Source organism: Dama dama, chromosome 24, assembly GCF_033118175.1.
Source record: "Dama dama isolate Ldn47 chromosome 24, ASM3311817v1, whole genome shotgun sequence".
NCBI classification, from domain to species: Eukaryota; Metazoa; Chordata; class Mammalia; order Artiodactyla; family Cervidae; genus Dama; species Dama dama.
The window spans coordinates 33,729,137-33,752,295 of NC_083704.1; the positions used below are offsets into that span (position 1 = coordinate 33,729,137).

The following is a 23,159-nucleotide window of genomic DNA, read 5'->3' on the forward strand; positions in this document are numbered from 1 at the left end:
GTAATTAAAATGTCTCTAAACAAACCCTAGTTAATTCCATGATGTTTCCAAATGCAATTCTCTCCTAAACAGCATCTTACTAAAAGCAGGTGTTCCTACCGGAAGAAAGAGTCTCTGGGCAGCACAGGGTTTGAATAATTTCTTCCATTCCTGAGGGTTTCCAGCCGAAAATGTGATGGGGTAGATTCTGTGCTCAAACTTCTTTGTATATGAGTCAGGCCACTGTCGAAGCTGAAAAAGATAGCAGGTAAGGGGAGGGTGGTTAGACCCCAGAAATATGGAAAACACCTAAAACTTCTGAGTGGCAACGTAGAAATTATTCAGGTAGCATGCATAGAAAGTTTAACTTTATCACCACAACTTGTGCTCACTGAATTGTTAAGATTTTAAAAAACAGCATCCAGAGTTGGCAAGGATGATGGGAAACTTGCACCTAACCACTGGAAGGGTAAATTATAAAAAACTTCCAAGAGGGCAATTTAGAAAGTGGTAATAACAAACCCCAAGACAGAGGTACAAGGACTTTCACCAAAACATAGTTTTTAGTAAAAAATAAAAAACAAAACAAAAAAATCCCCTTGGGAACAAATTAAATAGTCAATAATAAGGAACTGGGAAAATGCATTATGATGGAACTACACAGTGGACTATTGTAAAGGTAAAGTACAGGTGGTACTAGTGGTAAAGAACTCGCCTGCCAATGCAGGAGACATGAGACATGGGTTTGATCCCTGGATTGGGAAGATTCCCTGGAGGAGGATGTGGCAACCCACTGCAGTATTCTTGCCTGGAGAATCCCATGAAGAGAGCAGCCTGGCAGGCTACATACGGTCCATGGGGTCGCAAAGAGTTGGACACAACTGAAATGACTTAGTACACATGCATATGCGCCATTATGAAAAAACAGTTATGATATATAGTTAGGTTTTAGAAAAAGCAAAATGCAAAAAGAAATTTATCATATGGTTCTGTCACACAGGGGAAAATACATGTGTGTATTTTACATGTAGAGAAAAATCTGAACAGATATGCACTGCACTGTTAAAAGTGGGTACCCACAGAGGTGGGGGTGTCATTTTCTATGTTTATATTTCTGCACTCTTGAAAACTTTTATAGGGAGTGTATATTACTTTCTCTGCTTATATTAATCTTACAATAAAATTATTTTAATCAAGACTTTATTTTTCAGAGCAGCTTTATGTTTATAGAAAAATTGACCAGGAAGTACACAGAGTTCCCATAAATCCTCTCTCCTTCCCTTTCCCATGCCACAGTTTCCTCATCATTAACATCTTGCATGAATGTGGCACATTTGTTACAAGTGATGACCCAGTATCAATACATTATCAAGTAAAGCCCATAGTCTACATGTGGATTCATCCTTTGTATCATCCAATTTTCTGGGTTTTGACAAATGCATGATGTTCTACATCTACCATTACAGAATGTCAATGTTTCATGCACCCCACCAGAATGGGCTGGTGGCTGTCCCCACTTCTGTGTCCTACTTCTTTCTGGTTCTGAGTCTGGGGCAAAGTTAAACTGTATATTTGATTGTGAACTGCCTGAAGAGGTTAAGAAATCAACCAGTTGACATTTTCAACTTTTATATTAGGAGATAACAAAAGTAAATGAAACTTTCAAATATTAAATATCAACAATGTAGATGGTAAATACCAATATCTACAGCTTTAAAAAACTCTACTTCTTAAACAGCTTTAAAAAAAAAAATCTACTTCAATAAAACAGCACTTGCCCACAATGCAGTTTCCAGAGGGATCATGATGGCAATTAGCATTTTGTTTTGTTCTGACGCTGAGGTATATGTCCCTGAGCCTCCCAGAAAGTTACCACAAGACACTCTGGATATTCCCACAATGCCTCAGTGTTGAAACTAACTGACAACCCTGGGAAGGATGCGATAACCTGCCCCTCCACACCAGCATCTCACATGGCTGAGCAGAAACCAACTGCTGCTGATCTACAGTTTCAGGGCTAATACAGTACCCACCAGACAGAAACATTCCAAGGAATCTGCAGAATCTGATACGGCCTCACAATTATACTCCACAACAAGCAGAGCAAGAATCATTTGTGCCTTCTGTGTATCTATGATAGATTTTTGCTTGATACAAATAAAGAAATTGAAGCTGAGAAACACTCTGTGACTTATGAAAGAGCCAATGTTTTACATCTAAACTGGCACCATAATCTCAGCATGGAAAAGAAAGGGGCCATATGCCCTGCTGTGATTTTTAACACCCTATTATAATTTCCTTTGCAATTGAGCTTCACTGGTCTAACAAAGACCTGAGGAAATGAGCCATCAAAGGGATAAAGTCATCTGAGCAACGCAAAACATAACACAACTGCACAGGTAGCTACAAAATTTTCCCATTCAATAGCTCCTAATCTATAACGTCCCAGGTACTATGGCTCATAACAAATTACTCCAAAACTCAGTAGTATAAAACAACCATTTATTATGCCCACAGATTCCAAGGATCAAAAAATCAGACAAGGCACAGAAGGGACGGCTTGACTTTGCTCCACAATGTCTGGGGCCTCAACTACAAGTCTTGGAGGCTGGGGGCTGGAATCATCTAACGGCTTGTCCTCACATGTCTGGTGGTGGAGGTTAGTTACCAGCTGGGGACCTGACTTCTCTCTGGGTGGGCTTCTTCCTATGGGTGAATTTGGACTTCCTCACTGCATGGTGACTAGGTTCCAGGGCCAGGCATCCCGAGAGATAACCAGGCAGAAGCTGTATCCTTTTTATGAGCCAGCCTCAGATGTCACATGGCAGGACGTTTGGCATACTCTGTTATACACACATACATGTTATGTGCTCATGCTCAGTCGCTCAATTGTTTCTGACTCTTTGTTTCCCATGTAGCACGGTGGTAAACAATCTGCCTGCCAGTGCATGACATGCAAGAGAATCGGGTCCAATCCCTGAGTTGGGAAGATCCCTGGAAAAGGAAATGACAACCCACTCCAATATTCTTGCCTGGAAAATTCCATGGACAGAGGAGCCTGGTGGGCTACTAAACATCCATGCACACACATATTATGTATATAGAAATATCTGTATTAGCTCTTGCCTTATAACAAATTACCCTAAAACTTAGTAGCTTAAAACCACAAACATTCATTATCTCATGTGAGCTGGGTTGTTCTGGCTGAGGAACCCTCCTGAGGGTGAGTCATCTGAAGGTTGGATGGGGTTAGAAGTCCTGTCTCCAAGTTCATGTACATGAATGTCGGCCAGAAGTCATCATGCCTCAATGCATGGTCTTCTGCAAGGGCTGCTCTGACATAAAAGCTGGGCTGCAAGAGAGAAAGAGTGCAACCAAGATGGAAGGTGCAATGCCTTTTTAAATCTAATCTCAGAAGTGACATAGCATCACTTCTTCCCTATGCTACTGGTCACACAGGCCAGCCCTGGGACGTGCAGGAGGAAAATACATAAAGGTGTGAATAGTAGGAAGCAGGATCACTGGGGGCCCTTCGGAAAACACAACCTGTTACACATCTATAATTATATATATACATCTTCCTTCTCTTTTTAAAATTTAAGTCTGCATTCTGTTCTGTTCCATTCTCATGCCCCAACTTCTAGCATGTAGTAGGTACTCAATAAATACTTGTTCAATGGATACTGTACGTGACCCGACTAGTGTTGGCCCATAGCCACTTCCGCTCCATTTCTGAACACGGCATACTTCTCAGCCCCTTTGGAGTTGGGTGGGTCTTGTGACTGGCTGCCGCTGGACAGTTAAATAGGAACAGAAATGTCAGTGTCAAGCGGAGGGAGTGAAAGGCACCGTGGGGATCTGATAGTCCCTATCTTTCCTTTAGTGGCATCTCAAGAACTGCAGAGGCCAAATGTTCCAGCAGGTGCCAGCTGCGTGCAAGAATGGTCTCTGTTAACTGTGGTCCTAAGTTGAGAGGGCCGTGTGGAGAGGCCCTCTGAGACATGTAGCAGGCGTATGGAAAGTATCTGAACTTTCCGGAAGTTGTTACTGCAGCCTGACCTAGCCTATCTTGGGTACAGATAAGCATCTCTTTTCATCACTCCCAATGGTCCCAAGTTGCAGAGGGGGACAGTGAAGCCCAAAAAAAGCCCCCGAGACTTGCCTAAGATCAGGCAGCTGGTAAATAGTGGAGCTGAGTTTTGAATCCAGGTTTACTGTCTACTAGTTTGAGAAGTAGTCGAGTTAGGTTTATGGATATTTGGGTCAGAAACCTTGAACTGACATCAGATGAGTTAATCACTGAGACTCCCTAAGCCTCAAAGATCTCAGTTAGTAAAATACAGATATTTTATTAGTTAGTAAACTATGGATATGGTTATTAACTTTTTCAAAGGATTGTTATCAGGATTAAATAACAGTAAATCATAAATCATAAGCCCTTGATAAAGGCTGTTCTATTTTTGAAATTATGATTACTATTATCATTCATTATAATTCTTCTTATACCACAGCTTCAGAGAAGCTACCTACATGTGTTTCAATGTTTGTGCTTGCCCCTTCCCCTGATGCAGGCCTTTCTCAAGGTATTTGCCAATCAATTTCAAGTCCCAAGACAGTTTCTTCCCTGGCTTCTCTAGGAGAGGTTGTCAAAGTGATTTTTTTATTCTTTAGAAATCATAATACATTCTCCAGCTTTCAGTTATTAGTCTTTAGTTACCCAACATTCTGCTTTGGCCTTTCAGTGTGGCTGCCCGGATGGCAGGATGTAGCCCCAGTGACACAAGTTGGTAGATACAAAACAAAACAGCTGCTCTCTCTGCCAGCACTCAAGAACTCACTGCAAGAGAAGCCTTGCCAGGAAAACAAAGCTCGGTTTATAGTCGCACACGCAACAAGCCCAGAGAAAAGAGGTATTTCCAAAGCTCCCCTGTACTGGCGGGAAACTGTCACTTGTTCCTCAATACAGGAAGAGTACACACATATACATGTACACACACACACATACTCAACCTCTCAGATACATAAATACACATACACACACCTGTATGTGAAAAAAATGTGGAAGAATTACTCAAAAGTGTTGACTCTGGTAGTTTTTTGTGGGGGAAGAAGGGTAGCAAGGACTTCTACGTTTCACATTTATAACATCCTGTTTGAATTTATTTTGATGAGCACATATTATTTGTCATTCAAAAATATATATATATATATACAGATAAAAATAAGCTACGTGACTCCCACTGAGAACAATGTCGGTAACACCAGGAGGGGTGGAGCCCTGGGTCAAGTGCTTCAAGTGCATCATCTCATTTGATCCTCATTTAATCCTCCCAATCTCTCTCTAAGGGGGTGTAATTATCCCTATGTTATAGAGGACAACTTTAAGGGCTCAGAGCCAAGTGTTCGTGGGCACACAGCTGAGTCTTCAGTAAAATACATTAGGAAACAGGATATGCATGTCCACAGTGCACTCTTGTCTACACTCGGTGCCACAATTTCTGCACAATCACCTGCTTATCGAACTCAGGCTTCAGAGATTCTTCGGTGAAGATATGAAACTGCATCTTCCTGTGGCTAAAGAGCACGGCAGATTTGAGCATGACAAGCGTCTCCTCCAGCCGATTGCCACAGGCCACCACTGCCAAGTGGATCCAGAGCTCGGGTGGCAGCACAGCCTGGAAACTCCTGAGTTCTCCAGGCCTCCTAGAAAGAAGAAAAATAGGGGAAAGCTATTATTAAACTCATAAGAGAAAAATAAAAGCTAGTGGAGGGTTAGAACATTTCAAAACACGAACAGGCACAATCTGTTATACTTTATAAAGTGATAAGCATTTTGACAATTCTTCCTGCTTAGAGAAAAATACCCTTTATTCCCATATTTATCCTGGCAATAGCAGGATGAGTCACTGTTTGGACTGCTATAGGTGTCTGAGGCTTTTTTCCGCCAGCATTCAGCTGTCTAGTGCCTGCTGGCTGCCTACTGGCCCATGTTTGGAAATGGTATTGCTAAACTCTGACAGCTGACACAGGGCTGTGGCGCTCCCACTCACATGGGCCATGGAAATTAGATTTGAATGCAATTTGAACAAGTCGAGGGTGGACAGTGGCTTTCCCATGTGAAACAAGCAACATGATACTCCTATCATCTGGAGGGTTTTAGGCTGAAGTGGAAGGCATGACCACCGGACCAAAGGAAAATCATGCAAACCCAGGAGGTGAGCAAAGAAAACAACACATGGGGCCTCCGTGACATCTTGGGAGAGTCTTACAGAAACAGGTGTTAATCTTAACCATCTCGCTCAAGACTGCTGAGCTGGTAGGTATGAAATTCAGCTTCCAGCGTGAAATGCTTAGTAATGAGAAGCAGGCAGGAGAGAGGACAGGTTAAGCTGAAAATTACCAAGGTATCAAATACCCAGTCAACAGCTGAGAGGGGAACAGGGTCCAAGAGTCCAGAATCATCTTCCAGCTATTTCCTCGTAATAAAAAATTTGTTCCAGACAAGGAGACACAGCCAAGCCTCAAACACACCACTGAGAAACATTTGCAGGCAAGCTGGAAGATGTTGGCCTGGAAAAAGGTGCCCTGAGACAAATGAAACTAATTTACTTGCACAAGAGATCTGGAGGCCAGGGGAGCTTGGATGTGGAATGCTACCTTCCTTCCAAAAACTTCGAGTTCTATCAGCGTGCTGCTCCATTATTCACTGCTCGCTCAAATAAAGGCGGCCGTGCTCCAGATTTCTTTCACCAAGAGGAAAGTTGAAGATGTGGGTGGAACACTTTGGAAGACTTTCCAGTTTGATTACTTAACAGCATGCTGAGTAGAAGCATGGCTTCCTGGCTTAGTTAGGTGCAGATGCATAGACTTACTCAGATTCCACTGATTTTGGGGATCAGAGGAGAGGACAGTAGAGATGTATCTTCTGAGACTGTCCACTTCTCTTCAGCTCCCTGCTGCTACCTGATGAGGCATCACCTTCCCTCACCAAGATCACTGTGACTCCCCCGAGATGGTCCTCCCACCTCCAATCTGATCCTTATCCCCATCTATGATTTCTCCTTGTTGGCGTCAGAGTCATGGTCTTCTAAAATGCAAATAGGATTGTGTTATTCCCTGGATAAAAGTCATGTAAAGACTCCCGACTGCCTTGAAGATCAAGTCCAAACTGCTGATTGTGGCTTCTACTTAGGTCTCTTGTATCTGCCTCCAGCGCCTGGAGCCTGGGTGGGCAGCCACTCACAATCACAGTCACACTTAGACTGCAGCTCTCCATCTCATTGCTAGTCATCTTCAGATCCCAGCACATGCACTGTCTCTCAGAAATGCTCTTCTCTGCTCTCTTTTCCTTGCTCACTCCATCCCATTACTCCATAAATCTATATGAAGTGCCTACGATGTGCCAGACACCTTTCTGGGTGCCAGGAAGACAGCAGTGAACAATACAGATCAAAATGACTGCCCTTGCTGAAGCTACATTCTACAGGTGGTAGGTGAAAGACAAAGAAAGAATAACAGTCAAAGCAAATAATAATTAAGTAACTCACAAAGAAAATTATCCAGCCAGCAGGAAATACAGGGTGGAACCATGAGGGATACAGGAGTGTCTGATGGTTTGGAACATGCTATACATTGCAAAGTCAGGGCAGTAAGTCCTCACTGAGAAGGCGAGATCCAATGACAATCTGATGGTGGGGAGGGAAGGAGTCACATGCTTTTGTGGGTGAGGAGGATTCCAGGCAAAGGGGACAGTCAGAGCAAAGGTGCTAAATCAGAAGCATGCCTGGCAAACTCAAGAATCCTTGCCTTCAGGACTCAGATGTCTTCTCTCCCTCAGCTTCATGGATGGACTTTCATACCTGCTATTAAAGTCAACTCCCAACTAATTTATGTAAAGGGATGGGAAGGATGTGTCACAGGTAATGCCAAAACCACAGTCGATTAAGAAAAAGTCAGTCAAAATACCAACCAAAATAGGCTACAAAACATTTAATACATACTCGTTTGCTTAAAATTATGCTCAATATTTAGAAACACAAGTATCCACAGGTACTAAAATATTAAAAACAACAGCTTAGCTGTCTTAAATATGAGCCATTACCCCACCTCCAAAGAGAACAACTCCACCTAGTTTAGCTTTACACTTTGGACTTCTACATGAATAAAATGTCTTAAACTCAGTAATCAGGAAAACACTAATTCAAACAATAAGGAGATTCTATGTTGTTTTGGACTGGTGAAACTTAAAAAATAAAAGTTGGACCATACACATTTCAGAGTGAATATGGAGGTGGGGGACAGCTCAGATGCTGCTGGGGCAATTTAAGTTGACCTAAACACCTTGGAAAGTCTTTTGGTCACATCTATCAGGAGTGAAGATCTATATATACCCTCACTCTTCTGGTTCTACACCTGCATATGAGACCTGAAGAAACTCTTGCACATTTGCATAGGACCCATGCAAGAATGCCCACAGCAGTCTTATTTATAATATTGCAAAGTTGGAAATAACTTTCCTGTCCATGCAAAGGAGAATCATGAATATATTTGACATGTTTAAGTGGAATACTGCACAGCAGTGAAAATAAACATCTCAGAAGGTCATGTACGAACATAAGGACAAAGAGGAAAAAGAGCAATTGGTAGCAGGATAGTGATAGAATGAGACAGTTTGGATGAAGCTGAAAAACCAGCAAACACCACTGCGTGTTGTTCACAGACATATGGAGTAAAAGTCATCATGTTATGAGGATGAGAAACATCAAAGGCAAGGCAGTGGTTACTTCCGGGCACTTAAGTTTTTATTTCTTAAGATGAGAGCAGGGTACACAGAAATGCATGACATAATTGTCTGTATTATTCAAGTGCCCAAACTATGTGACAAATACTTTATTTTCTTCCTGATTAAAAAAAGCTTGCATTTCCCTGCAGCACAGCAGGCCACTTTTCTTTGCAGGCTTCAGTGATTTGGGCCTGCATGGTAGACAGAGCTGGGGCTGGGGCCTGCAGTCCTTTTTGGTGTCTGGTGACAGGTACTAAAAAAGACAAATAAAGCTTCTCCTGGTGGCAGTTCAAGTAGCAGTGGCTGGGATTTAATGAGACCTTTGCTGCCCCTACTCTGCTACCTCTCATGTTACATTAAAAATCGCAGGCTTCAGGTAATAAGCATTCGTGTTCTGTGGCCACAAGGAATAATCAAGTTTAAGGGCGCTGAAGTGGTGTGCCTTCCACCAAATCTTACCAATGGGACACAAACCCCTCTCAAATGTCACCTGAAGACCCTGCAAGGGTCAAGGGACATCCAGGCTACAGACCTCAGACTTCTAAACCCCCTGAGTTGCCAGGTGTTGGTGGGGAATGGGAGATGGGAATTGTACTCCCACTGCTCTGACCGATGGTTAACTATGTTCTTCTTTGCACTTTATAAAAGAAGACTGGAGTAGACATTTGCTGTCCAGGAGTTTTACAGGCCTGCTGCTGAGGCTGAAGCTGATGGCAACCAACTTAGCTACCCCACTGGTAGACCCTGGATGGGAGTCAACAGAGTGGAAAGCAGAGCCAAAATGAGGCAGGTCAGATCTCAAACGGCATTACTTGGGCACCTGAATCCAGGTGTATGGCTTTAACCCTGGAAGGTTATTGATCAAGCCAAAATATTCTCCTCCCTTTAAGTCAGTATGAAACAAACTTAGAACTTAGCAATCAAAAAAGAGTCTTTACACAGGTCTTAGAAATAGGTTTCAGATTGCCTTAGACTCACTCTGCTTTTCTTCTCACCTTGAGTCATCTTTTAAATGCTCCATGAATCCATCCCCTCTCTGTAGCTCACTGGTTGGATGGCATCAGCTCGATGGACATTAGTCTGAGCAGGCTCCAGGAGTTGGTGATGGACAGGGAAGCCTGGCGTGCTGCAGTCCATAGGGTTGCAAAGAGTTGGACATGACTGAGCAACTGAATTGAGGACCTTCATCCAAATTTTCATCATTCTACCAGTTTTCATAGGTGGAAGAGACACCAGATACCATCTCGAGCAGGGGATTCCCAGCCTGACTGCGTATCATCATCACAGGAGGTGTCTATTAATATTATAACTTCCATCCCAGAGAGATTCTGATTCCGTGGGTCTGGGGTGAAGCCCCAGAGTTTGCATATTAACACACTTGGACTACAAGCATCAGGAGTTCATCTCCAGCCAGGAACTCATCACCTGAGTTGACCTCTCACCTCTCCTCTCTCTCCCTAACTCTTCCCCTCACCTTCAGGAATGAAGCTCTATCCTCTGCCTTTTCTCCAGGTCTTCTCTTCACCTCTTGCCTAATGAAAACATGCCGCCTTGTGAGGATGCCACCTCCCCAGTCGACCGCTCAAGTGCAGCTCTCCTTCCTGTCCTGTCCCAGGAGCCTCAGAAGCTGGTCTCCTCCCTGCTCCTCCCCAACACGTCCAGACACTGTGTCTCCACGGTGAAGCCTGTGGGTGCAACTATTCCACCCTCCTTGCTGGTGTCATCTCTCAGCTCTCCGGTCACTCCTCTTCATTCCCCGAACAGCTGAGCTTCTTGCCCACAGTACATCTCCCAGCACAGTCCTTGTCAATATTCTTGTTGTCTAATCGCTAAGCCGTGTCCTACTCATTTCAACCCCCATAGGCTCTTAGGGACTTCAGTGGCTCTTTACAAGATGGTTCCTGCATCCTGATCCTCAGTTTTGTGAGCCGAATACCCTCCACCTTTTCCTTCTCATGTCCTGAGACACTCCTGTAAGTGCTGTGCTTACATCCTGGACCTTCACTACACTGTTGCTTCTGGAATGTTCTTCCCCAGGGCTTCCCTGCAGGCTCGGTGGTAAAGAATCCACCTGCCAACGCAGAGACTCGAGTTCAATTCCTGGGTCAGGAAGATCCCCTGGAGAAGGAAATGGCAACCCACTCCGGTATTCCTGCCTGGGAAATCCCATGGACAGAAGAGCCTGGCGGGCTACAGTCCATGGAGTCGCAAAAAGTCAGACACGACTGAGGTGATGGCAGGGCACAGCTCTTTGCAAAACCACCTCCTTCTCTTTCGACAGTAGAATAATGCTTCCCTGACCACTTCATTGAAGAAGCACCTTCCCTTTTCTTTTCTATCAGGGTCTTTACTTCATTCCAAAAACCTACCTTGGTTGGTGATTACCTATTCTTTCATTATAATTTACAGCAAGCACACAATATTATTTACAGTCAACATAAGGCAATGTAAATTTTAAAAATCCTTAGAAAAATGGTTGGAATAAAACGCACAATGTATATTTTCTGTTTTTAAAATATAAAACATTATGTGTTGAAATAGTAAGGTTGGTACATGAAAAAAAATCCTTGCCCCATAAAAAATTTTTTTTTGCATGTTATAGTCTGGTCTTTACTCCACTGAATAAAATACATACTAATGGTGTACATACAATTTTATATTCTACTTTTTTCATCTGATTCTGTTACTTTTCAAGTCTTCATGACCATCATTTTAACTGGTTATCTGACTAAAACACCATGGCTTACCATTTCTTTCATGGTGGCTGTTCTCAATTTTTCTCAAATATACATATATATATTTATCTATATATATGTACATATAAAATCTTGCACTAAACATGGATAGGTCAATAGATTTTTCTCCCCCTTTTTTTGCGTTACTTACTTATACTACATTCCCAGGAAGGAATTTACTGGGTTAACAGCTATTATCCTATCAAGGATGTAGTATTTTTGAGTTTCCAAGAGTTCTTAGAAAACATCCAGACTATGAGAAGGAAAACAAAAAACATAGCAAACATTAGACCAGCCACCTCTGAGCTCCTTGTATGAGGTAACTATGGGGCTGACAGCTGAAACAAGATGAAACACGCTTGCACTGCCCTCAGTGCCTCCAATTCCTTGTGTTCCGAAGAGGTGATGCATAGTTTGCAGTTATCATTTAGACACTGCATCAAATAACATTGAGTCTCCCAGTAAGAAGTTATTCCATTTTCAGTTCTTTTTCAACAGTGCTAATATGTCTTTCTAATGTTGCCAAATTCTCCTTTTCAACTGAGAAGACAGCAGGCCTCAGCTAGAGAGCCTTCAGCAGGCACAAGTACCAAGTTAGAAATGAAAAGCTGTCTTGTTTTCTTAGTGTTTGATTTGACAATTCCCTTCTATTTATGTTATTGTTAACAATTTATGTCAGTGATAAAAAGTTTTCTTTAAAAACAAATATACTACGAATGTGGAGAAATCAGCATTCTCAAGCACGACGGGTGAGGCTGCAAAATAGTGCAACTGCTTTGGAAAACAGTTCCTCAAAATCTTAACTATAGAACTACCATTAGTCAGTTCAGTTCAGTTGCTCAGTCGTGTCCGACTCTTTGCGATCCCATGGACTGCGGCACACCAAGCTTCCCTGTCCATCACCAACTCCTGGAGCTTGCTCAAACTCATGTCCATCAAGTCAGTGATGCCATCCAACCATCTCAACCTCTGTCATCCTCTTCTCCTCCCACCTTCAATCTTTCCCAGCATCAGGGTCTTTTCCAATAAGTCAGTTCTTTGCATCAAGTGGCCAAAGTATTGATATATCAGCTGGTAGTACAGAACTACCATATGACCCAGTAACTCTACTGCTAGGTATCCACCCAAGGGAAATGAAAACAACTGTTCTCACAAAAACATGTACACTTGTAAATGTTCATAGTAGCATTATTTACAATAGCCAAAAAGTCCAACCCAAGTGTCCATCAACTGATGACTGAATAAACAAAATGTGGTATACCCATATAAAGGAATATTATGTGGCAATAAAAAGGAATGGAGCACTGATGCATCTGTCAACATATTAGAACCTTTAAAATAGTTTGTGAAAATATAGAAGACTACATGTTGCATGATTTCAAGTGTACAAAAAGTCCAGGATAGGAAAATCCATAGAGACAAAAGGCAGGTTAGTGGTTACCAGGAACTCACAGAAGGGGGGAAGGGGGAGTGACTGTTTCATGGGTATAAGGTTTCTTTTCCAAGTGATGAAACTGTTCTGAAACTGGATAGCAGGAACGGTTGCACAACTCTGTGAGTAAACTAAAAATCTCCACATTGTACATCTTTTAAGGGTATCTGAATTATATTGCAATAAAGCCACTATTAAATAAGTACACAAAAGCACACATTTATAACAAGGATAGATTTAAGTTTTTTCTTTTCAAGTTAGCATACAGTAGTATAGTCTTAAGAATCATGATGCTGATGTAGGAATGACTGAGGTTTGGAAAACGCCACCCTCATTGTCCTGGTTTATGCCCACCCTGTGATCCAATGAAAAATGATGCTCAGAGCAGCAGAGAAGGCTCAACCACCACCTCCGCACTGCTGGAGACGAGCATCTCCTTAATTGCTTAAAAGTCTCAAGCGTGTGACTTAATTAAACTTCAATTTCTGGAGTGTATAAATAATGAAATACGGCATTTATGTGTAGTGCTATTTACTTTGGAGCCCATTACTGCAAAACACACTGAATTATTAACGCGAGTAATTGCTTCTACTCAGACCCTCTTTTCTGCTGTCTCCTGGTACCTCTGTTATCAGGGCTTCTTAACTGACAGGCTAAATTAACTCAGGTAAACCTGATGCTATGATATGGGCTGGCAGTGTGAGCTGGATAGAAAATCACAGCCTGAACCAGAACTGTTGGTGACAAGTTTTAATAGGGAAGGAAACACAGAAATTTGAGGGGAGAGGTGGGAAGGAAGGGAAACAGACAAATTTTAAGATTTGAGTTGAATATGCTCACCCTAGGGAAGACTTGACTTGTAGAATGCTCTTCCCCCCACCCCTGTCCCAGTGGAATCTCTTTTAAGATGAAGCCATGGCTATTTGAAAATGGAGATTTGCAAATGAGGTCACAGTGGCAGTTGAAAAAGTGGAAATACCTTGATTTAGCTCCTAGCAAAAGAGTCTGGTGATGGGTGATTATATCCATGTTAAGTGTTGGCAGCCAGAGACACTAATGAAGTTCCTTGCAAACTACAGGTCTGGGAACACATGAAACCCCTGACAAAAAATTTCCACACTGAAGCTGTGAGTAGAGCCTTTACTTAGCAAACCAGACATGACGCCCAGGACTGTGCTAACAGTTAAATCACTTTTAATGACCCATGGTTTGGAGTTAAATCAACAGTCTTTAATCTTCCAAGACAGACAGAAAAGCTGGCATTTGCCTTGGAGTCCCTGCATTACATGATCAGTGTTGACACGATGCAAAAATATCTGCTATGAGGGGAAGGATTAATAAAATCATTTGATAAGTGAATCCAATTATTAATAATTCATATTTTGCTTGGATCACGACATGTGAAACATGGCTGTGTTCCTAAACAAAGTCTAGCTCTAAAGAACAATAGGTGTCAATGCCCAAAGGTGGTGATTTTGTATGTGTGTGTGTCTGCCTTTAGCCATCATTGTACACATATACAAGGTTTATGATTAGGAAGTAGCAGAGTCAGGATTCAAACTCAAGACTTAAGAAGCCTTGCTTTTCATTATGATGCTATATATGGGACCACACACAAGTGAGTCAGAAAAGAAGCCCCCTCTAGGTACATAAAGCCTTTATCTTTACTTCAAGCTCTTGACTCAGTGATCTGAAGGTGAACTGGATTTCAGCGCCCGCTAGAGACCCGCCAGGTGTGATTCCCATAGTAAACCTGCACCATCTCTTCCTCCCTAATCTATCTACTCACCCTTTGCTGTGACTCAGTCGTGTCCAATTCTTTGCGACCCCATGGACTGCAGCACACCAGGCTTCCCTGTCCTTCACCATCTCCCAGAGCTTGCTCAAACTCATGTCCATTGAGTTGGTGATGCCATCCAACCATCTTGCCCTCTGTCATCCCCTTTTCCTCCTGCCTTCAGTCTTTCCCAGCATCAGGGTCTTTTCAAATGAATCCGTTCTTTGCATCAGGTGGCCAAAGTATTAGAGTTTTAGCTTCAGCATCAGTCCTTCCAATGAATATTCAGTACTGATTTCCTTTAGGATGGACTGGTTGAATCTTCTTGCAGTCCAAGGGACTCTCAAGAGTCTTCTCCAACACCACAGTTCAAAAGCATCAATCCTTTGGCGCTCAGCCTTCTTTATGGTCCAACTCTCACATCCATACATGACTACTGGAAAAACCATAGCTTTGACCATACAGACCTTTGTTGGCAAAGTAATGTCTCTGCTTTTTAATATGCTATCCACATTCGCCACTTGTCCTTAGCTGAGGTTATACACAATTGCATTCATAATTCTTCTCCTTCCAAAACTTTAGGACGCTGCCTGGACTAATTCTCATTTCAGTTTTCCCCCTTATGACTGTTCCTGACACACAGGGAATTCTATTTCTCCATCTCCCTTTTCTTTTCAAATTAAGATGTTATTGAGATTTTAAAAATATGAACCAGCAGCACTTGTTTGAAATAAATGTCTGGTGACATATGAGGGAGAAGAGTGTGGATTATATATTCTGTGAATGGGCACCTCTATCTCATTCCCCAAAAAAGAGCATGAAGGACCTACCAACCTAAAGGGAGGAAAAGTAGTTTCCCCAACGGATTTCCATCTTCTTATGCCTTAGGCCAATAAGGGATTTTTAATTTTTATGATAATTAATATACTTTAAATTGTTTCATCAATATGCAAGTAATGCATATATTTAGCATAAAAAATGCAAAATATAGACAAGTAAAAGAGGGGGTACCCAATTTGATAACCTCTGTTAACATTTTGGTATACCACTTTCCGGGTAGTGCAATAAGAAAGAATCCGCCTGCCAATGCAGGACACGCAAGAGACATGGGTCCAATCCCTGGGTCAGGAAGATCCCCTGGAAGAGGAAATGGTGACCCACCCCAGTATTCTTGCCTAGAAAACTCCATGGACATAGGAGCCTGGCAGACTACAGTCCATGGGGTTGCAAAGAGTTGGACATGACTGAGCACACAGGCAGATACCACCTTCCAGAGATATAACCAATATATGTGGGTATGTGTTTATAAATATGTAGATATATAGAAGGCATTAAAAATGAGATGACTTTTATAATCTATTTTTTCCCTTATAAAAATCAACAACTTTCAAAGTTAAAGAAAAGAGATTTAATTAAAGGTATCTTCTTCAAAGGGATTCTGGAAAGCAAGCAAAGAGTTCAAATTTCAGGATTTGTTCTCAAATACAGGGTGGTTGTAAGCAAAGATCAACTCATGTCTGAAGCTAGTATATCTACTGGACTTTCAAGTTATGTGAACCAATAAATACCCTTCCTTGCTAAAGTTAAAAAAAAAAAAAAGCAATATAGATCTAGTTGCACATAGACCTGGCTTCAAATTCTAAGCCTGTGACTTGGCTGTTCCATCTCTTGGGCCAACACTTTCACCATCTCTAATCCTCAGATTTTCCATCTGTAAAATGGGCTTATTGATTCCAGTGGTTCTCTGCTTTTGTTTCTTACTAGCATCCATTTCCAGGTGTTTCTGCTAAGGACACCTCAGTTTTCTTTGGTGGGAACCTCAGTTCTCAGTCCATGAGGTTGGGATGGGCTGAAATATCCTCCCCCCCAGGTGTGGCCATCAGGGATTGGGTGCGTATGGGATCCAAGCCAGAGCAGTGGAGGCAGCCCCGGGACTCTTGCTGGATGAAGTCTTTCCCTTCAAGGTTACTAAAGGAGGAGGACACAAGTCCAGATCTGTTGGAACTATCACACAGAAAAAAGCTGACCTACAAGTGTGGCCCACACGGAAGGAAGCAGAGCTAAAAAATAGAGGCAAGATGGTCAGATGGGCTTCCCAGATGGCTCAGTGGGTAACGAATCTGCCTGCCATGCAGGAGACACAGGAGATATGGGTTCCATCCCTGGGTTGGGAAGATCCCCTGGAGCAGGAAATGGCAACCCACTCCAATATTCTTGCCTGAAAAATCCCATGGACAGAGGAGCCTGGGCTACACTCCAAAGGGCCACAAAGAGTCGGACATGACTGAGTGACTAAACAAGCAAGACAAGACAGACATCCTGGATACATTTGTGACTGAAGCTTGATCTCCTTTGCAGTTTTACTTGATCTCACAGTTTTATGAGCTAGTAAATCCCTTTTTATGATTAAGTGATATGATTATGATTAAGCTGAGGAGCTGGGATTCCATCACTTCCAACTAAACAGTATTACCTATCCAATATCCGTATCAGTCTCTTAGATTGTTATGAAGATTAAATGAAATAATGTGGCAAAATGCTTTATATAGTACCTGGAATGTTTTAAGTCATCAATAAATATATGCTATCATTAATTATCACTATTATTAAATATAACTTAGAGGCATCAGAAGCCTTCATTTTTCTCTAAATCCTTTATACCCATGCTCAAAATAGGCAAGGCACAGCAGCAAAAAACAGGTCAATACTCAATTATTGCAAATCAGGTTTGAAGTGTTTGCACACTTTTTAAACTCCTCAGACTTTACCAGCGAAGTCCATTACCCCATTTCTCCTGAGGGATGATATTTGATACTTGAACACTAAGGCCTGTTACTTTGGAGCAGCGGTCAAACAACTGGCTCCTTGTAATTCCCACAAAATTGAGAGAAGAAAGCAGAGCAAGAGTTCAAGCCCAAGCAGAAACACAGGCTCCTGAAGAGCAGTGTCTGTGGACAAAATCCTGCATTTTGGTTCCTGAAGACACTGCCTAATTCCTGCAAACTCTTCACTTACCCTCTGCTTTTCTAAGCTCAGAAACAATAGCTTTTCTGCCCTTGAGCAGAAGTCAAAGCTATAGATGGCCAGACTTTGGGGTTCTCAAACTCTCCAGAAAAATCACCCAATTCTACCAGAGACAGGGAAAGCTGTTCCATCTATTTCCCCAGCTTTTCCTAAGGACCAGGTCATTGAGTTAGGATAGCATTCGCTATACACAGAGGCTGTGTGCATTTCCTCAAGACACAACCCAGTGAAAAGCCTGCCTGAATCCACATCTTAGCTCCGGTTAACATTTGCTGAGAGCTTCTCATGTTGCAGGTTCCGTGCCAGCATTTGACTCACATTGTTTCATTTCCTCCTTGAACTTAGGAGAAAGCCTAGATTTGCTGAGGAGCACTGACTCATTCAAAGCCACACAGCCAGTCAGCTGGATCTAGTTAGGGTTCAGTTTCTAAATAATAAAGCAACCAGGATGAGAACAGTACCCAGAACAGCATGTCACATGCTGACGGATCTCCATGAGCTGGGCCTGTGCTTGCTGCTTTATGTACGTTATTATTATTTTAGCTCTTTGGACCCCAGTTCTCTCTCATATAAAAGGAAATTGCATTTTAAATTATGTGTTCTCTATTGCCTCCTACTTATGGAAAGCTTGGACTCTAAATTGTGCAGCTTTGAGTATTTACCAGAAGATGACAGTTTTCTGTGTTGCTAAAAGAGGTTGGGGGGAAGCGGGCACCTAAAGAGCACCCTCAAACACACCGCAGCTGCTCTTGGCTGCCAAAATAGCACGGAATCCAAAGAAAGGCATCGAATCAAGAAACTCTTCTTTCTGGGGCAGTTTTCAAAATTTCATGATATAAAATATATCAAGTGCTGGGGAAGTTCTAGAGAGGAACATGAATTCCATCTTCAAGCCTGCCTCTTATTTTGTTTTTTGAAAAAGCATTTTAAGTGGTGATAAGAGGTGGTGCTGGTGGTAAAGAATATGTCCACCAATGCAGGGGATGAAAGAGATGCGTGCTCGATCCCTGGGTGGGGAAGATCCCCTGGAGTAGGAAATGGCAACCCACTCCAGTATTCTTGCCTGGAGAATTCCATGGACAGACGAGCCTGGTGAACTATAGTCCATGGGACCGCAAAGAGTCGGACACGACTGAGCACACACACACCCACAAGATAGATATGACAAAAAACTTTACGTCTTATTTTCTTACAGTAAACTATAACATGAAGAGAAGTATTTTCAAAGAAAACAAATCTGTTCTCAATTTTCTTCCAAGAGATCTCTCTTGTGAGTTTCTAGGAGGATAAGCGTCAATACGGCCACTAGTTATGAACCTTTCTAAAGGTGTTAAAATCAGGTGCGACATATCTACATCAGTCAGAATTCTTCGGTGGTGAGTGACAGAAACTCAATTCATGGAAGTTAGGACAGGGATTAGGGCTTCCGAGGTGGCGCAGTGGTAAAGACTCTACTTGCTATTGAAGGAGATGCAAGAGATCCGTTTTCGATCCCTGTGTTGGGAAGATTCCCTGGAGGAGGAAATGGCAACCCACTCCAGTATTCTCGCCTGGAGAATTGAGCCCAGCAGACTACAGTCCATGGGGTCACAGTCGGACACGATGGACCAGAACAGCCAGCAGAGGGCAGAAGCTGGCCTTGGGAACTATGTCAGCACCCAGCCCACCCCCACCCCAGTTGCTTGGCATTGCTTCTCAACCCTCCTTGTTATCCTGGGTCCATGAACTCTCCAGCTTTCTCCACGGCAGAGACAGAGCTGCCAGTCCCTGAGTTTCTAGTTCCAGCCACTAGAAATACTTTTCCCTTATCCTGCCTCTCTGATCCCAATTTTTTAAATCCCCCACCCCTCAAAGGCTCTAATTTGGCTTAGGAACTTATCCCGGAATCACCTGCTGCCTGGGACAAGGTCAAGGGCACAGGATGGCAGCTCCAGGGTGTAAGGGACCTTCATTTCCTGTGTGGCCCTGTAGCTGTTCCCCTTTTTTCTTCATCAATAGCACTTAGGTTGTGATGTAAAGAACCATCTAGTTCCATTAAAAGGAGTTTAGGGACTTCCCTGGGAGTCCAGTGGTTAAGACTCTGCACTTCCAATGCAGGGTATGCAGGTATGACCCTGGTCAGGGAAGCAGGATGCCACATATGGCACATCATGGCAGGGCGGGAGAGGATTTTGGTTGCAAATAATGGAAATCTCAACTGCAGTTTGGAACAGGAGGCTTCAAGAAGGGTCAGGCCTGCAGAGCTGTGCTTCTCAGGGTTGAGCAGTATCCACAAGGATCCACAGTCTTCATCTTTCTCTACTGCCCAGAGTGATGACTTCAGTCAAGGCTGGTTTTCTGAGGATGGCAGTGACAACTGGGACTGTTAATTTTCCTGTTCATATCCAGAGGATAAAGTCTTTTGTCCACTAACATAAAATAAGTCCTTCTGGCTGATTAGGCCAGCTTGGGTCATGTAACCCCTGTAAGATCAGTAACTATTGCCAGAGAAATGAAATGCTATCTTGGTCCTGGATATAAAAAGATTACACTATGGCATGGATGGGGATGTTACGGTAGGTTTAGACCATTGCCTGGAGGTATACCTCACTGTCAATCTGGGGGTGGGATGGGAAAATAGAGGTCAGGAGCCAACAACAACGTCTATTACTTTATCTCCACCCCACAGTTCAGGCATATTTGGCCTCATCCCTAACTTAAGTGGTGAACCTCGCTTGGTTTAAATTAATTAGCTGATCCCATCTCACTCCTCTATTCCTTTTCATTTCCTCATCCACACTGTAGGCATTTAAACCAAACAAAGCCAATAAGATGGGAGAAAACTTTCGCTGGTGCTTCTAGGTAATAAAAACACTCCCTCTCCCAGAGAATCAAGGAAAAGAGGTTAGAATGATCCATGTGGTAGTGGACTACAGTTGGAGACATTAAGTATAAATCCATGTTTAACTTACACAGAGAAAAGTGAAGTCTCCCAGTCATGTCCGACTCTTTGCGGGCGCATGGACTGTAGCCCACCACACTCCCCATCCATGGGATTTTCCAGGCAAGAGTACTGGAGCGGGTTGCCATTGCCTTCTCCAGAGGATCTTCCCAACCCAGGGATTGAACGCGGGTCTCCCGCATGATAGGCAGACGCTTTACTGTCCAAGCCACTAGGGAAGTCACCTCACATACATAGGTTAGTACACACATATATGTTTTGCTCTCTCAGCTGTGAGGGCTAAACGAAATGACACCCCAGTAGCAACATACATATTGAGTATCCACATCTTGGCTTCTAATACCACTTTCCAATGAGAGAAATCAGGTCTCCTGGAAGAAATGACTGATTTTATGACTGAAGCAGGAAACACAGGAAGTGAGCCTGCAGCCTCTTATAGCGCCAGAGAGTAAGAAAGTGCCCAGAAAGCCAAGAATGAAAACAAAAAACCAAAACACAGGGATGGGAGTATGTCTAAAGGGCATAGCAGCCCTTTAGCAGCAGTAAGAAGCCCATAGCAGCCCATAGCAGCAGTAAGAGCTACTAATGACTTGAACTGAAACAATTTCAACAACAAAATTAAGTCATGTTGCATTGTAACTCAGAGTATAAAATATCTATGATGCTATACTGACTTATGACTGAATAAATTAATAAATGGGGGAGAAGAAACACAATAGCTCACACAAAAAAGACTTTCAAATAAATTATATACAGATATTCCATACTCCCTAGAGAAGGAAATGGCAATCCACTCCAGTATTCTTGCCTGGGGAATCCCATACAGAGGAACCTGGTGGGCTACAGTCCATGGGGTCACAAAGACTTGGACATGACTGCGTGATTAAGCAGGCGGTCCATCCTCAGGGAGGGGGGACAGAACTCCACACTCCTTACGTGGCCGTTGTGCAGTGTCGCCCTTCTAAAGAGTGCAGTATGGAGACAGGGAAAGAGTAAGTCGAGAATGGAGACAGCTGACAAACACTATCTCAGCCAGGTGACCAGCGCCAACAGTAATTCACGTTGATAGTATATATACTTGATATGGTGGGATGAAATGGCACTATACGTCTATGGTTTTTCTCCTGATAATTCATAGCCCCAGAGTCACACTGACTAAAATATCAGACACATTCCAATAGTGAAGCATCTTACAAAATACCTTACTAGTGCTCTTCAGAACTCTCAAGGTCATCAACAAAGAAGGAAAGTCTGAGAAACTGCCACAGCCCAGAGGAGCTCAAAGAGATGTGACAACTGAATGTAACGTGATGTCATAGATAAAATCCTGGAACTGAAAAAGAGCCCTAAGTAAAAACTAAGGTAATCTAAATACACCAAACATTAGTAATAACGTACTGCTATTATTTGGTAAATTATAACAAATGTATCATACCAGTGTAAGATTTTAATCAGAGAGGAAACTGGGTACAAGATACATGGGAACCCTCTGGCCTGCATACTCCCCAACTTTTCCACAAATGTCGCTAAGTTGTGTCTGACTCTTGGACCCCCCCATGGACTATGGCCTGCCAGGCTCCTCTGTCCATGGACTTCTCCAGGCAAGAATACTGGAGTGGGTTGCCATTCCCTTCTCTAGGGGAATCTTCCCGACCCAGGAATCAAACCCAGGTCTCCTGCATTGCAGGCAGATGATTTACCGACGGAGCTATGAGGGAAGCCCTCTAAAAAAATTAAAACCTATTAAAAGAAAAATATTCCCTCTCTTGAAAGGATGCTACTATTAGAGATCCTCTCTAAAAGGTATAAGAATGTTTTGAATATTATTAAGTAATATGCAATTTAATAATAGAAGCAAAGTCTTAGTATAGTGCTGGCATAAGGGGGGGGGGTGCTGTTCATTCATTCATTCATTAGTTCACTCAACAAATATTTACTGAGTACCCACTGACACTCATCTCTGTTCTAGGTGCCAGCTCTACATTGATTAACAAGATATGAAGCGTGCATGAAGGGGGAAGGAGCAAAGTAGTATCTTCATATAATGATGAGTGCTATTAAAAAAAAAAACACTAAAGAGCGGGGAGGTAGAGGATGATGGGCAGGGTCCCAGCTGGGAAGACTCCTCTGAGGTGAAAACCTGAAAGCATAGACCTGAAAGAAATGGGGAAGCTAGTAGCCACACAAGGATAGGAGCAAAGAACATTTTGGCATAGGAAAAAGTAAGCAATGCTGAGGTAAGAATGAGTGTTTTTAAAGGCCAGAGTGGTCGAAGCAGAGTGAGTGAAATGGGGAGGGATAGGAGATGAGGTCAGAGAGCTAAATGGGCCTGAAATAGGGTTCAAAGGCCACACTAAGAAACTGAATTTTACTGTGTATGATGTGAAGTTAGTGACTGGAGCCAGCAAACTTTCTGTCACATTATTTAAGATTATTTCAGCAGCTGTATAGAAAATGGACTGTAGAGGGCGCTAGAGTGGACACCCCAA

At 42.7% G+C, this 23,159-nt stretch overlaps 1 protein-coding gene across 2 annotated transcripts in view; it reads right to left on the reverse strand.

Moving 5' to 3' along the window:
* Positions 1-23,159, reverse strand: part of GXYLT2 (glucoside xylosyltransferase 2) — a 78,710-nt gene that overhangs the window by 51,063 nt on the left and 4,488 nt on the right. The window contains exons 1-3 of one of the 2 annotated variants that reach the window (XM_061128065.1): positions 9,757-9,797; positions 5,490-5,682; positions 100-231 (exon numbers count right to left, since the gene is read on the reverse strand). In XM_061128065.1, coding sequence (XP_060984048.1) covers positions 100-231; positions 5,490-5,682; positions 9,757-9,782 — 351 coding nt within the window. In that variant the 5' untranslated portion in view covers positions 9,783-9,797. Of the gene's footprint in view, positions 1-99; positions 232-5,489; positions 5,683-9,756; positions 9,798-23,159 lie in introns of those variants that run through there. The other variant, XM_061128064.1, reaches the window with a different exon arrangement.